General features: G+C 41.3%; 2 protein-coding genes across 2 annotated transcripts in view; both read right to left on the bottom strand.

Moving 5' to 3' along the window:
- Window positions 1-1,044: 1,044 nt before the first annotated feature.
- LOC124290347 (sulfotransferase 1B1-like) overlaps window positions 1,045-16,971 on the bottom strand; it is a 31,075-nt gene continuing 15,148 nt past the window's right edge. Inside the window, exons 5-6 of the mRNA XM_046727056.1 lie at window positions 6,025-6,202; window positions 1,045-2,117 (exon numbers count right to left, since the gene is read on the bottom strand). Of these exons, the coding sequence (XP_046583012.1) occupies window positions 2,023-2,117; window positions 6,025-6,202 (273 nt within the window). The 3' untranslated portion in view covers window positions 1,045-2,022. The remainder of the gene's footprint in view (window positions 2,118-6,024; window positions 6,203-16,971) is intronic.
- LOC124290349 (sulfotransferase 1B1-like) lies at window positions 13,243-15,260 on the bottom strand. The gene is made up of 3 exons (XM_046727058.1): window positions 14,803-15,260; window positions 13,903-14,253; window positions 13,243-13,395 (listed from the first exon to the last, which is right to left on the bottom strand). The coding sequence occupies exons 1-3, from the start codon at window positions 15,008-15,010 to the stop codon at window positions 13,385-13,387; spliced, it is 570 nt and encodes a 189-aa protein (XP_046583014.1). The 5' UTR covers window positions 15,011-15,260; the 3' UTR covers window positions 13,243-13,384.

Here is a 16,971-nt window from a genome sequence, read left to right as displayed (position 1 = left end):
AGTCGTTGGTCCGTCGTCATACCTGGCTGAGCGACCTAATTGCCATATATAGTATGATTTATTGTTTTCAGCAGCAGTTCGTATATTTTCTAAGTTTTCCCCGATTTTACGAGTGAACAGGCTTTTCTGGATATCCCATTACGCATCCCACTGAAGGCTCAGTTAGGCCGATGTGGGTTTTATCGACATATGCTATTTGCATCCGACTAACGGGATCGGGTGGTCAGGCTCGCTGACTTGGTTGACATATGTCATCGGTTCCCAATTGCTCAGATCGGTGCTCATGCTGTTGATCACTGGATTTGCCTGGTCCAGACTCGATTATTTACAGACCGCCGCCATATAGCTGGAATGTTGCTGAGTGCGGCGTAAAACTAAACTCACTCACTCACTAAATATAGCACACCACTGACCCTCACTGAATACCACCTGTACAATGCATTACACTTGGAACATTGTTACACAATGGATAACCCTGCTACATAACAATTGTAAGTAAAATTCCATTATAATGACTCAAATACAGGTAAAATTAAATATGCACTCATGTTCGATGGTGGTTTAAAATGGAAAGAAACTAAAAATGGTCATCTGATCAATAATTACAATAATAATAATAATAAGGTTGCTTGTATAGCGCTTAATTCCATACACATGTATGCTCGGAGCGCTTGTCAGAGTAGCACAGGTGGTACACAAAGTGCTAGTTGAATAAGAACGTCTTGAGCTGACGTTTGAATTGGGTCACTGATGGTGAAGTTTTTAATTCTATTGGAAGAGCGTTCCAGAGGTGTGCCGATACGTTGGAGAATGACCGACATCCAAAGGTTTTCAATTTTGTCCGTGGAATGACAAGATTGTGTCGCGAACATGATCTGAGTATTCTGGCTGGATGGTACTCGCTGATCAATTCACAAAGATAGCTTGGCGCTGTTCCATTGACACATTGGTAGGTATGTGTCAGGACTTTGAACTGGATTCTCTTCTGGATTGGGAGCCAGTGCAGGGACTTAAGAACCGGTTTGTACTTAAGGGACTTAAGATAACGTTTGTACAGTTTTAATGTATGTTTTAAGTGTATACTTTCTTTTAATGGACAGGTATTGCCAACAGAGCTCCATGAATACACAAAGCCATTTAGAAAGTGGTCAAATGTACACATATGTTACATTTAACATATTTAAATGGCTTTGTGCATACATAGTCGTGCCAATTTACACTTGTCAGATTGGTCCCAGATCTAGTCTACCAGTTGTCCAACCTCTATTTCTGTGCAAGCCGCGGTGGCTTGGATGGCTGAATTTGTGTGCTGACGATTAGATGTCTGGCTGTGGGTTTTAATCCCGCATGGGACTCGACCTACCAAATCTGTACTTTACTGAGCAAGTGTAAAGGCAAATATGACATGTCACAGTTGAAGTCCATACTTGAATTCTTCCTTTGCTATTGCGATTACAAGTCCTTGAATGGCGCGTACTATGTGAAATTACAATACTCAGCTGATATACATAGAAACTATTGCGTACCTTTGAATGATTGTTTCTCACAAGGATATCTAATCCAAATCCTCCTAGTACAGTGAGTACCATTTACAACTGTGAGATAAGTACTCTTGGTTGAATATACATACCGTTTCTATATAATGTCACGTAATTGTATCCTGACAAACGTGTACGGCAAGCATATATGTACAGATGTTCAGATGTCAGTGTTTATGATTATTCATATTCATTTACTCAGGCAATTGTGCCGTGGATTTTGTTACATGTGTATTTTTAAACCTTCGTGACAGGTATCAGGGATAGAGTGTGTGCCTTTCAACTAAAAATTCCGGTGTCCCTTGCCGTGATATTATGTAATTATGTAACATAACTAACAAAAGTAGCCAAAAGATATACAGAACAATGCTCTCTCTCTCTCAACGATATTTGAGTTTTTATCACTTGAACTAAAGCATTCCTCAATACAAAACCGAATATGATTTAATATGTCAATACTGAGGGCTCGACCAATGAGTACAATTCAGTGACAGTCCTGCCTCCTTTTTTCTGCGTAAACGTTGTCAAACTGTTCACTCTGTGCTACTGTAAACCAATTCTTCCAGTCTGTTGTTATACCTGAAATGATAAACGCAATATCAGAGGCTAGAACAGCAGTATCAGAGGATGATAGGGTATGACTGTTAAAGAAAAATGCAATGTCAGCTATAGTCCAGCTGTATGACGGCGTTCTGTAAAAGTCGAGTCTGGACCAGACAATCCAGTGATCAACAATATGACCATCAGTCTACGAAACTGACATGTGTCAAAGAAGTCAGCGAGTCTGACCATCCGATCCCATTATTTGCCTCTTATGACAAGCATGGATTGCTGAAGAACAATTCTAGCCCGGTCTTCACAGGTACATGGTACACTGGAGAGTAGTCAGTGCTATTTGCATGGCGTCAATATGGCGTCAGATACTATGAAACAGTAAGACAAGTGTTCATCTGAACAGACACAGAAACACATGGCTCAAGGTAAACATGAACTTGGATCGGACAAGTCACAGAGGCGTCACATATGGACATGAAAACCGAAACATGAGTCTCATTAACCTGTTCAGACAATGACCTACTTTTCAGCCGATCCGAATTTTCTCGTTTGAAAGTGAAAATAGACATCATAAACAACTATGGTTACACTGAATTCAAATTCCTTGTTTCATAAAAAAATGATATTTACAAATGAATTTTAATTTTAAACTTTAATAACATCGTTTTTCTATATTTTATGGCGAGGTGTAGGCAGCATGACCTTAACTAAGACGTCACTGACCGCTCCTGTTTGATGAGGTCGTAAAATGGTTCTAAATGCATCTGGAACACTGGTTACATCTGTTATGTATTTTTGCGCTTATACAGTGTAGTTCTGTAACGCACAACGTGATGGATATGATATCAAGTCCGTACCAGACCGCCAAACATGTCTAGCGGGAGAGCCTCGTTTGGGTATTTCCACGATTTCCAGGTTTCCGTTTGTCAGAGCTCGCTTTACGACAGAGCACGCTGCACGACGTGTTTGCAATGATTAGAAGGAGCGTAGTGTTGCAATATACAAGTGCTTAGATGTATCAAATACTACCGATTAATAATTATGTATCCAGTTAAATGAATTGATCCCATAATTCTGGACTAGTTATTGTACTAAGTTGCGCAATAGGACGAGACCCAGTCAACAGGAAACGAGACTGTTGTGTAATCAATGTTTGGACTTGCCCGTGCATGTCTATCATGAAAGTTTTGGGCATCCTGAGAGAAGTCTTGAATGTTGTAAGTTTGACAGCCTGGGCCATACTCCAACCTGCCAGCTGCTGCACGTGTTTTAATCCGTGGTATTCTATTTACGTACAGTTATGTACAGTCATCGCACTGATGTATGTAATCAATGCACGGAACGGTTTGGTAGTAACAAGTGTACTCAGTAACTGTATATCATATAATGCAAGGTGATATCATGCATATACAGTGTACGAATATAGGATAAATATAATTTTATCTATCAATTGGGAATTATGGTAATATTGGGCTAATTGAAATATTTAAAACATGTGAATCGAGAAATTTGTTTTGCACAACAAAACCACAACGGTTAATGACCATGACAAACACGGACGACAGCTTTGTCATTGTGTTGTGTTGTGTTATCTGTGGACACAGATTGCTCAATAGAAGCATTGCTCTCAACAATGAACACACCCCGTCAGTACACAGAGTGGTCCACTCTACTTAGTTTTGTTGTTTTTTTTCCAGTTGGTCTGCTTGTTGTTTAAAGCCGCACACAGCAATATTCCAGTTACAGGACGGCGATCTGTAAATAACTGAGTCTGGACCAGACAGTCCAAGGACCAACAGCATGACCACCGATCCACGAGATTTGGATACAATGACAAGTATCAACCAAGTCAGAGCGCCTGACCATGCTCTTACGGCAATCATGAGTTGCTGAAGATCAATTCTAACCCGGATCTTCACGGGTATCCACTATGCTTGCATACTACCTCCAGCAGCAGTGATGTAAAATCTATGAATGCCATTTAGAAGGGATTGATTGATGTCAACATCTGTATTATGAGGGGAACTGCGTTTCAACTGATGGAGTAAGAATTTACGTCATTTCCCTCATAATACAGATGTTTGCATGTAGAAAATGTCCACCACATGCGTAATATTGTAATTTCACTGTAACACCAGATGGCACAGCACACCACGGCAATTTTTCAAAATGTGTGAAACTAAATATTACCAGACAGTAATAAAAGCACACAATGTGAACATCCACATTAGGTTGACGACCCCGACAAGGATATCTTGTGTCTACAGCGAAATGCATGAATCGAGTTCTAGTTAGATTTCAGCCAATGACATCCGAGGTTCGAGCAGAGACTACATCAAAATGTCGGATCCTGGACTGGACTCAGCCCAGAGAAGTACTAGAAGCGGTACTTTACTGAGATAGTGTAATTCAACATATAACATGTTAGGAATGACAAGTCTTTATGGGTGATCAGCTTCTTTATTGTACAATAGAAAACAGTATAAGTATCTATACCGAAACGTCGCTATTGTTCAATAAAGAGGTTGATCATCCATAAAACTTGTCATTCTTATTACTTACAACTTCTAGAATGCCGCTGAGTTCATAACATATGTTACTTGTTTTCGAATTGGCATCATGTATTCACTATGTTCAGCATGCAAGTTTACACTTGTCAGATGGGTACACGAAGTATGTGATCAGTTGTCAGATTTCCATATTTGAGTCTTTTGGATCACTGGCTTTATGTTCTGGCCACTAGTTGACTCACTCTGAAGGTGTGTGTTAGAGTGAGTGAGTGACTTTGGTTTAATGCCGCTTTTAGCAATATTTTAGCAATATCACGGCAGGGAACACCGCAAATGGGATGCACACATTGTACCTATGTGGGGAATCGAACCCGGATCTTCGGCGTGACAGGCTAAAGCTTTAACCACAAGGCTAGTCTTAGGCTACCCTACTGCCCCCCTGTGTATGGCGTGGGGCGTGTGGCGTGGGGCGTGTGGCATGGGGCGTGGGACTCAACCCCAAAACAGTACCATAATCTGCACTTGACTGTGAAATCGTATCTCTAATATACACAGAGAACTTAGTTAAGCACCCCCTGACATAACTCACGATTGAATGAGCCCCGATCTTAACCCTTTGGAACATATCTGGACGTCATGAGCAACAAAGGGATCCTCCGTTACAGAACCTGGCCCAATCGGAGCTGCATTACACGAGGAATGCCGTAGACTGCCCCCTTCAGGGGATCAGGAGGCTGAGAGTGGGTATGAAGAGGAGGGTGCTGGCTGTCATACAGTCACATGGAGGTTGACCTTGAATCGTGTAAGACACGCAAAATGACATATTGAATGTTCACATTCACCAATAATTCAACATTAAACATTCCAGGGCCATACTTATACAGACATGGTTTTGTATGAAAATCAATGTTTTTTAACATGAACAATTATCATTTCTGTCATTTCTGTGACCGATGCCTGTTGACAGTCGTGTTGGGTCATACAATCCAGTGATTCATATCATGAACAATGATCCACGGGATACGATAATACTGTATCAACCATGAGACAGAGCCTCATCATTTAGTTGCTTCTTATTACCAGCAAATACCCGTGAAAAAAAGAACCATGTTAGAATTGGTCTTTGTAAGAGTCGACTAACGGGATCGGGTGGTCAGGCTCGCTGGCTTGTTTGACATGTGTCCCAGTTGTGTAGTTCGATGCTCATCGAAGAACAAACAAACACGTTCTTGAGGACTACGTCCATCCCGGAATCTGGCAAGCGGTTACAGCCTGATGTTTTCATACGTGTTTCCTAGTGGCAAAGGCGGGAGAAACTGGGACTGAGGCTCATTCCATGTTCAGGATTATCTGTGTAGAAACGGTGTGACAATGTGAGCGATCAAATGACAGTAACAAACAATCACAATAACGAATCTCACCCTTCCTGAAGACCCCTGTCCCTTCTCTCCATGCAATGTCTTTGGTTTTAGTGTCTTCGTTATGATCACGTTTTTTCAGATTGTGAAATGTACAAGCTTCTGCAATGGATTTTGCCCTTTCAGGAGTCATCTGTTTACCAAGAAACTTTGCAACTCGCCCAATACATGCGACCAGATCCTGGAATATAGAGTATCACAGAGGCCAAAAAGCTCATCACATTAAATATGGAAATTTGCATGATTTTTAACAAGTCTCCATTATTGGATTAGAACAAGATGAATTACATGGTTGTGAAGACATTGTATATGAAGTCTTACCTGTTTCATATCGTGAGTGAGTTAAGATTTTAACGTCACATCGGCAATATTTCAGCCATATCGTGACGAAAACATTTTATAAATCTAATGACAATTTATGTGAAATGATAAAACCTGCCGACGAAGGACAGTAAAATAACTAGATTATCACAGATATACATGTAAAACTAGTAATTGAATCTAAAACATTTTAACTATAGGGGACAACACAATATAAAATGGGCTATAGATCGCTAACAACTGAAGGTAGATCACCATACTAGAGACCATGGGGACTTACAGTACATTTGCTTCCTGCATGGGCCCTAGCTGGATTTACACATCATCCCTTCAGCTGTTAGCAATTGAGATAAATCTAGCCATACGTTAAAATTACACATATTCTACGATTAAAAAATGGAAAGTTGAAATTTACTTTGAATGTTTTGGGACTTACGTACCCTCTCAGGAGGACAATAATTTTACAGTACTTTAACCCCCCTCGAGGATACAGCCACTAACAATCTGTGTTACTAATTCGAACTTCCAATCATAAAATATTTAGCTATTTACAAATCTGTTAACAAATCTAATTCTTTTAAAAAGTCAACAACTAAATGAGAACTAACATTATTAAAAAGATCCTTCAATGTTTTGACATTAAAATACTTATCCCTTGTGATGGAATATTCAATGCAGTCAAGCAAGACATGCTTGACTGTGATCCTTTCATCACAAGGGATAAAAACGGAGGATCTTCGCCTTTCAATAAATATTCATGAGTATATCTGGTATGGCCAATGCGACATCGTCGCATAATGACCTCTTCAAATCTGGACTGACAACCCAAGTAGGTGTAACCAATATAGGGTTTTATTGCATGTAACTTATTAATACCTACTTGGGCGTCCCACTTCTTCTGCATCAGATCACGGATGTAAGTTCTAATGCCAGCTTTATAATCAGAGTATGGAATAAGAAGTGGTGTCACAGATTTGTTGAGTGCTGCCTTGGCAGCAAGATCAGCCATGGTATTCCCAGAAATGCCAACGTGGCTGGGTAACCAACAAAAGACGATGTCGCACTGGCCAGTAGCAAGCTCATTATACAATTCAATAATGTCTAATAAAAGTGGATGTTTACAAGAAATATTTTTAATAGCCTGAAGACATGAAAGGGAATCGGAAAAGATTATGTACTGTTTATGTTTAGGATGTCGTTGAATATATTTAAGAGCCGTTAATATGGCGTTTGCTTCTGCTGTAAATATAGAGCTGTCATTGGGTATTCTAGAAGATATTGTTCTGGATCCAATGACAGTGGCACATGCCACTGCGCCACCATCCTTGGACCCATCTGTAAATAAGGATTTGTATGTATTATATTTATTTCTTAATTGACTAAATTCTTGTTTATACTGTAATTCATTTGTTTCTGATTTTTTAAATGTAGTTAATGTTAGGTCAACTTGTGGCCTAACCAATTGCCAAGGCGGAGAAGAAAGAAGACGGGAAGGAGCTATATTTTCCAGCTCAATGCCGGCAGCAGAAAGAAATGGTTTAATTCTTAAACCAAGAGGCGGAACAAGAGAAGGCTTTTTGTTGTACAACTCCTCATAAGAAGGATTGAAAACACAGTTAAATGCAGGATTAGACTCGTTAGAATAGAGTTTTGTTATATACTGTAAAGAGAGTTTGATACGACGTTGGGTAAGGGATGGCTCATCAGCCTCAACATAGAGACTATCAATAGGAGAAGTTCTAAAAAGACCCAAGACAAAGTCTCAGACCTTGATGGTGGACTGAATCTAAGAGTTTTAAGTTGCTTTTACAGGCTCCACCATATACGATGGAGCCATAATCAAGCTTCGAGCGGACAAGTGATCTGTAAAGGTGTAGGAGCGTAGTTTGATCCCCTCCCCACCTTGAATTAGACACGACTTTCAATAAATCGAGTGCCTTCAGGCATTTAGTTTTTAGGGATTTAATATGCGGAAGAAAGGTTAAATGGGAGTCGAAAATCAGACCCAAGAATTTGGCCTCTTTGACAACCTTGATGGGAGTACCATTTAAAAACAGTTCTGGGTCTTTATGTGGTTTATATTTACGGCAGAAATGTATGCAATTAGTTTTTTTGATTTAGAAAATTTAAAGCCGTTTTCAAGACACCATTTATGTATTTTATTTAAACACAACTGCAGTTGCCGTTCAATAGTATGCATATTCTTACCGCGACAAGAAATATTAAAATCATCCACAAAAAGTGATCCATCAATGGAATCGTTTAAAACCTTGGATAAACTGTTGATCTTAATGCTAAATAAAGTGACAGACAAAATACTCCCTTGTGGGACACCCTGATCCTGATTGTAATGGTCAGACAGGGTTGAACCCACTCGGACTTGAAATTGCCTGTCTTTTAAAAACTGTGATATAAAAAGAGGTAAACGACCCCTCAAACCAAAATCATGTAAATCCTTTAAAATGCCATGCTTCCAGGTGGTATCGTATGCTTTCTCAAGATCAAAGAAAATTGATACAGCATGTTGTTTATTAACTATTGCATTTTTTACAAAGGATTCTAAACGTACCAAATGATCAATGGTACTACGATTTTTCCTGAAACAACATTGAATATTTGTTATGAGATTATTGGTTTCAAGATACCATGTTAAGCGATTATTTACTATTCGTTCCATGGTTTTACAGACGCAACTCGTTAAAGAGATTGGTCTGTAATTAGACGGATCAGTATGATCCCGGCCAGGCTTTGGTATAGGGACTACAATGGCATTACGCCACGAAGGTGGGAAATTCCCTGAAGTCCATATTGTGTCAAAAAAATATTTAGAAGAGTTTCCAAACATGATTCCGGTAAATGCTTCAAGAGCTGATAGTGTATATTATCAGCTCCTGTTGCTGTGTTATGAGCTTGCTCAAGGGCAGTGTGGAGCTCATGTAATGAAAATAATTCATTATAGTCTTCGCCATTGTCTGAGTTAAAATTAAGTCTCTTCTTCTCCTGTTGTTTCTGATATTGTTGAAATTTAGGGACGTAATTTGACGAAGAAGAATGTTTGGCGAGCGTTTCACCAAGCTTATTGGCAATATCAGCCTTATCCGTCAATAAAGTGTCTCCATCCTTCAGATGGTGAACAGTGGATTTAGAACTTTTGCCTTTAATCCTTTGTATCATATTCCACACCTTTGAAATAGGTGTGCGTGAATTTTATCTTGGAAACATAGGTTCTCCAAGACTGACGCTTATTATGTTTAAAGGTGCGTCGAGCCTTGGCATTTAGAATTTTTTACTTTATCTAAATTATGGACAGTAGGGTGTCGGCGAAAATACTTTTCTGCTTTCTTCCTACTCTTTCTAGCCTGTTTACAGTCATTAGTAAACCATGGTTTACGAATATGTGGAATTGCAGAGGACTTGGGTATAGTTTGTTCAGCAATGTCATTGAGTATTTCTGAAAACAACTGTATAGGATCTTCGCTGTTCGTAAAAACATCATGTTTTATATGCTCAGTACATAGAGTTTTATACAATGGCCAATCAGCCTTGGCGAAGTTCCTTCTAGATAAAGGTGGATCATCACCAGGGTTGATTTTTTTAAGAATGGTGGGGAAGTGATCACTCCCACATAGGTCGTCATGGACCTCCCATTCAAATTCATTGTAAAGGTTTGAGTCTGCAAGAGACAGATCAATGGCAGAATAAGTCCCAGTTGCTGGATGTAGATATGTGCTTGAATCATCATTAAAAAACACACAAATTATTATTAGAAATAAAATCTTCAAGTATTTTCCCCTTATTGTTTGTGCTGGCGCTTCCCCCATAGCGGGTTATGCCCATTTAAATCGCCCATGATGATGCAAGGCTTAGGTAGCTGGTCATAGAGATTCTGAAGTTCTGATTGACGAAGGGCATAAGAAGGTGGGATATACAAAGAACACAAAGTTATGGCTATATGAAAGGTAAGACGAATAGCAACGGCTTGAAGATTGGTATTCAGATGTATACGACTATGAATTATGTCCTGTCTAACTAACATAGTAGATCCTCCTGTTGCTTTATCTCCCGGAGGGGAAAAGAAATGATGACAATTATATTGTCTCAATTCAAATATATCTGTATTTTTAAGATAGGTCTCTTGGAGACACATTGCTGATGGTTTGAAATCTTGAATTAGTAATTGCACTTCATTAAAATTCTTCCTTAATCCTCTGCAATTCCACTGGATTAAATTCAAAGATTGAGTCATGGTGGCTCAATCGGGGACCTGGTTCGTGTATGCGAGTATGATCCACTTCTTCCTCTCTCCTGTGATGATGGAGTCACCTCCATATCCAGAGGAGTAAAAGTATTATGGATGGCTATGTCTGAAGAAGAGGAGTTACCAGCTTTTAATTGCTTGTTGTGTTGTTTTCTTTCTTTTCTTGTCTTTGGAGCGTCTTGTTTGACACCTTGGTTAGGTTGATCTGCAGACTGGCTCGTCTGAGTTTCTGAAGTTATTTTAGTTTGATTTACATTAGTGGTGATTCTCAGAGGCTGATCTGAGTTAATCCAAGTTAACTCAGTTTGACACATGATAGATGCAGTAGCGGCAGACGTAGTGACTGCAGCAGAATAAGTTATTGCTGAGGGAGCTTTTGTCTGGTTTGCATACAGTTGCTTTGCTTCTGAAAATGAAATGTTATTTTGGCATTTTAACTTAACTATTTCAAATTCCTGTTGCCACTTGGGACAAGACTTTGAGGAAGCTACATGACCGCCACCACAGTTGATACATTTGATATCATTTTGACAGTCTAAAGCCACATGGTGGTCACCACATCGATGACACACAGCAGTACTGCGACAAGATTTAGAGCCGTGTCCAAATTTCTGACAGTTGTAGCATCGGAGTGGATTTGGGATATAAACCTCCACTCCGATATTGAAATATCCAGCCTTAATAGATCTTGGAAGTGACGAACTGGCAAATGTCACCAGATACGTGTTTGTGCTCTTTATCGTACCGTCAATCTTTTTAGTGAAACGTTTCACGGATTTTACTCCTTGGTCTTCTAGTTCGTCTGTAATCTCCTGTTCGGACATTTCAGACAGGCAACGAGCTCTATCTCGAATAATGCCCCGACATGAGTTTAGTGTTCTATGAGGGGACACAACCACCTCAACATTTGCAAAGCTAGTGACGGATAAAAGATTGACAGATTGCTGTTTTCTGTCACATTCTACTAAGAGTGAGCCAGACCGAAGACGAGAAACATTCTTAACAGTGCCGCAAATTCCAGAAATAGCTTTTGACACAGCAAAAGGGTTTAATTTGAGTGGTTCATGATCAGATGCTTCGATCACAAGGAATCGAGACCAGGAGTCTACACTTTGTAAAATGTTTTCGTTTGAACTATCAAGTTCAAGACGTCTCTTTTTTTCATTTCGAGTGGAACCAGAGTTGTGTTGTGACATGGTGAAAGGTAATTTATTCGCCACCCCTGCTCCTCACCCGCCACCGAGTATCAACGAGGACAGTGTTAAATTGCACCGGACATCCAAGATGCAAACACTAAGGATACAGGGGTGGTATACTCCAGTGAGTATGACGCGAAAAGCTATATTAGTTTACCGAATTTAATGTCAGGCTGGTTCGGCCCACAACAAAAAATCGGAAGCCTACAGATTTCGGAGGTCAATAACACCAGATTGGCCCATGAGCCACCGCCTTCTGGCATAGGACTCTAGGCAAACATATAATATAGAATAGAATTTGAAACTCAAACATTCCATGACAAAAATGCACAATGATGTACAAAACGTGCATAAGAATGTAGTCCATGCACAGGGCATGGCGTGACCAGCCGATTGATAGAACCGGGCCAGTTCTACCACCCGTCTAGGTGAAGTAAGGGGCGAAGTGGTGTGTTGGGCAAAAGGAACACGGTTCCAGGCTCCTAGTGCCCTCAACCACCAGCCTCCCGTCCTCCACCGACACACAGGGCGCAACCCACGGCAAACGGGTTGGTGGACCAAATATCCCCCCACAACGGGTCCACAACAGGGGGTTGAAGGGTGCGCTTAGCGTTACCCAGCACCCACCACGAGGAGGTGGCCCTTCATTTGTGCCTCCTGGAGAATGGAGACAACAAGCAAATATGCATGATGTTGCATAAGTAGTTGGTCCAAACCGAGACACACGGGCAGGAATACAGTTGCGAGAGTATCTGAAGTTATACTTCAACAATGCAGCTGGATCAGTTCCATGGCAGGACCGTATGATTTGAAGTGTTGTGTATAGAACTGAATTGCTATGCGGATGGAATTGTTTGATGATGTTCATATTGCTATCATTACTCTACATTAGTCTTATGAGTTCATTATGGATATCTGGATTTCCAAATAAAGTATCAATGTGTGCATATTGTTTGTCTTCAATTTTGTTCATATCTTACAAAAACATTGCCAGCAGTAACATTTTCCTGTTGACCAATGTTTTCGGTAAGTTTTAGGCACTCTTTTGGGTTGTGGCCTTTCGTCTAGTAGCATACCTTCTTGGAGGCATGGTGAGACGTCTGATCCAAACTCGGCAGTTCTCAAATACCGTGGAAATCGGCAGTGCAAGACCTATTTATATGTAATCTGGAAAGGCAGAGGGGAGGCAGAAAAAGGCAGAGCGAACGCCGTGGTTGTTCAAAGGGATGCGCAAGTCGCTGAAAGAAGGCAGAGTGAATGCTCAACGAACGTCAATGGATGCTCGACGGACGCACAATGAAGGCAGAGAGAAGGCAGGGGCAACGCCGCAGTTTACAAAGTTTTTATGTGGCGTCCTTTCGCCGACTGATGTGCCTTCACTCTGCGACCTCGGTAATGGCCGTTCCCTCTGCGACCTGTTATCAATCCACCATGACGGCGACCGCTCTGCGTTTGTTTTGAGCATGTTCAATACAGTCGCCACTACAGTGGCGTTCTGAGACGGTCCTGGCGTTGGCACTGCCTTCTTTCTGCCTTCATGGCGATGGTTCTGCCTTCTCTCTGCGTTCGTCGTGCATCCTTTGAGCGTTCAGTGGCGTTCTGAAAATGTTTAGAACGCAGAGAGATGGCAGAGCGGTCGCCGTCCTGTGCAAAGGGGGCTTAAGACCGTTCTTGAGGTTGTGAGAAGTATCGATTCACGAACAATTGCTAAATCACCTAATTCTATCTTGCTTTCTTTTGCTTGCTGCTTAACTTTGCACTCAGCATTATCCAGTATATTGCAGCAGTCTGTAAATAATCGAGTCTGGACCAGACAATCCAGTGACCAACAGCATGAACATCATTCTATGCAAATGGGATACGATGGCATATATCATCCAAGTCAGCGAGCCTGACCACCCAATCTCGCTAGTTGCCTCTTACGACCAGCACGTGTTGCTGTAGACCAATTCTAGCCCCAAATCTTCAAAGGTCACATAACCTATAGCTAACTGCAGGGAAAGCATAAACATATCTCAAACAAAACATCTGTACTTTTTACATAAGTTGTATTCGTAAACATAAGCCAATTTCAATACTATGAATTAAAGAAATGCACCGCAGTACCTTTTCCTTCCAGGAACATCTGAAGATAGTCCTCCCAGCTTCCGTCATACTCCTTCACACTCACAAGACCACTATAGCCTTCAACCCCCTTCATCCCAACTGTCATGTTGTAGAACGACACTGCCACAGACTTGGGTTCTCGCTCAAGCAGGATAATCTTTGTTTTGGTAGTACTGAGCTGACAAGGGAGGAACCGGAAGCGAAGGTGGCTGCTGAGGACCCTGGGAGATGGAACCTGATCAAGCTCGCTGGCGGCTCTGAAATCTGGCTGATTCATGTTTTCTATGTGACTGCGGTGATTCAGATCTTCATGTGCTATCATGTTGACAACTTCCCACAGCCAGTGTAAACCTGAATTAGAATACATGCTGCGTTATGTTTAAAAGAGGGAGTGAGTAACTGATTGTAATGTGTATAGACATGATGTGCAAAATCCACACCCTAAGAAACTCAAAGAGCTACATTATTATCCCAGTCCTTGGATTAGTGTGCACTCACTTTTCATTCTCAGCTCCCTGGGAATCATAAAATCTAAATTGCCTGTGAAGTGCTGGAATGTTAATAGTCACATGTTACTTGCTACCATAACGTACCTTGGGCAAGTGAGCTTGTTCAAAACTTGGCTGTTCGCCAAGTAGAAAATGGGTACCAGGTGGGATCAGATGGTCATATGACCGGGTTAAGGGCTACGGTTTGAGCATGAGTTATCCTCAGCGCCACAGAACATGTTTGAGGTAGATATTTGGCGCTCTACAAATGTATTATATATTATAACACTCGCTGGATTTTCTAGTCAAGAGTTGATTATTTACATACTCCCTTCACACAGCTTGAATATTTCTAGCTGGGACATTAAACAACAAACACTTGCAGGAGTGGTGAAGTTTTTTCGATACTCACCCGACTTGGGGTATGAGCAGATCATGACATCATCCTGGCGCATTGTCATATCTTTAATGCTATCCAGATGTTGGCAGAACGGAATAGGCGTTGAGCCCCGATGAAAGTAATATCCATCAACGCTATTGACTATGAAACTCTGACCACTTCGGTCTACCAACTCCACTGTGGACGACATGGTCACGACTGTACAACATACAAAACACATTAGTTAGTATACATATGCCATGTACAATCAGGTCCGTCAAGGTATGTAGCTTAATGGCTGCCAGCAATTAATGTGCACGTTTGCATGTGACACTATTTATATCCACGAACAGTTATGCCTCGGTTCGCTGTAGACAGGTATGTCTATTGAGTCATAAATCCCATATTCACCGAAATATTGATTATGGTTTGTTTACCACCATACCTAGGCTAACATCTAGTCTCTGAAATGAGCATATTTTACAGAAAATAATCATAACATATAATGAAATGTAGCCCTGAAACTGTGGAAATCTATTCTAGACTTGCATGGGCTTTCTTGGATATATTTGTTTCATGGTCTGTGTGACAGACTACACCATACCAGTATGTACTCGCTGGTTCCACTAAAGGCCTAACCTGATATCAATGGGCTTTTTTCCCTCATTACTGAAATACTCAAAGGACATAATAACTCACTCACTCAATGAACCATAGTTGATTTGACATGTGTTAAATATCAAAGCAAAACGGTCACAAGCATAACACTAATAAATCAAAACATAGAACATAACATAGAGTGAGTGAGTGAGTTTTGCTTTTAGGCCGCTTTTAGCAATATTCCAGCAATATCACGGCGGGGGACACCAGAAATGGGCTCCACATATTGTACTCATGTGGGGAATCGAACCCGGGTTTCCGGCGTGACGAGCGAACGCTTTAACCACTAGGCTAACTTACCGCCCCACATAACACAGGAGGTCATTGCAAACGTTTATCCAGTCTTGACAATCATCAGAAATAAATTCCATTTGGTGTAAAGGAATCAATAGCTGTGAAAAATATATGATCTGATCACTGAAAAACAGTGATGACACCAGATGTTCGGAAAAAGATTGTCACACGTAATAGATGGTCGCAAGGCAGGTTGTAATACACCAACATTCAACAAAACACCAGCTCCCTAACCACCAGTGCTCCAACAGACTACACACGCTATAGATGGTCGCAAGGCAGGTTGTAATACACCAACATTCAACAAAACACCAGCTCCCTAACCGCCAGTGCTCCAACAGACTACACACGTAATAGATGGTCGCAAGGCAGGTTGTAAGACACCAACATTAAAAAACGACCAGCTCCCTAACCGCCAGTGCTCCAACAGACTACACACGTAAGAGATGGTCGCAAGGCAGGTTGTAATACACCAACATTCAACAAAGACCAGCTCCCTAACCGCCAGTGCTCCAAAAGATGGTCACACGTAAGAGATGGTCGCAAGGCAGGTTGTAATACACCAACATTCAACAAGAGACCAGCTCCCTCACCGCCAGTGCTCCAACAGACTACACATGTAAGAGATGGTCGCAAGGCAGGTTGTAATACACCAACATTCAACAAAGACCAGCTCCCTAACCACCAGTTCTCCAACAGACTACACATGTAAGAGATGGTCGCAAGGCAGGTTGTAATACACCAATATTCAACAAGAGACCAGCTCCCTAACCGCCAGTGCTCCAACAGATGGTTACACGTAAGAGATGGTCGCAAGGCAGGTTGTAATACACCAACATTCAACAAGAGACCAGCTCCCTAACCGCCAGTGCTCCAACAGACTACACATGTAAGAGATGGTCGCAAGGCAGGTTGTAATACACCAACATTCAACAAAGACCAGCTCCCTAACCACCAGTGCTCCAACAGACTACACATGTAAGAGATGGTCGCAAGGCAGGTTGTAACACACCAACATTCAACAAGAGACCAGCTCCCTAACCGCCAGTGCTCCAACAGATGGTCACACGTAAGAGATGGTCGCAAGGCAGGTTGTAATGCACCAACATTCAACAAAGACCCTAACCGCCAGTGCTCCAAAAGATGGTCACACGTAAGAGATGGTCGCAAGGCAGGTTGTAATACACCAACATTCAACAAGAGACCAGCTCCCTCACCGCCAGTTCTCCAACAGACTACACACGTAAG

The sequence above is a fragment of the Haliotis rubra genome, unplaced genomic scaffold, assembly GCF_003918875.1.
Source record: "Haliotis rubra isolate DU_JTF1 unplaced genomic scaffold, ASM391887v1 Scf462, whole genome shotgun sequence".
Lineage (NCBI taxonomy): Eukaryota > Metazoa > Mollusca > Gastropoda > Lepetellida > Haliotidae > Haliotis > Haliotis rubra.
Note: the sequence above shows the minus strand (reverse complement) of the source record. Positions and strands in the feature narration are given on the sequence as shown.

Bases quoted from the DNA above. Each gene is read 5' to 3' on its own strand.
- LOC124290349 (XM_046727058.1), bottom strand. From the start codon at position 15,010: ATGTGTTTTGTATGTTGTACAGTCGTGACCATGTCGTCCACAGTGGAG. The intron at 14,254-14,802 runs GTGAGTATCGAA...ATTCTAATTCAG, and splicing joins CTGCTCATACCCCAAGTCGG to GTTTACACTGGCTGTGGGAA.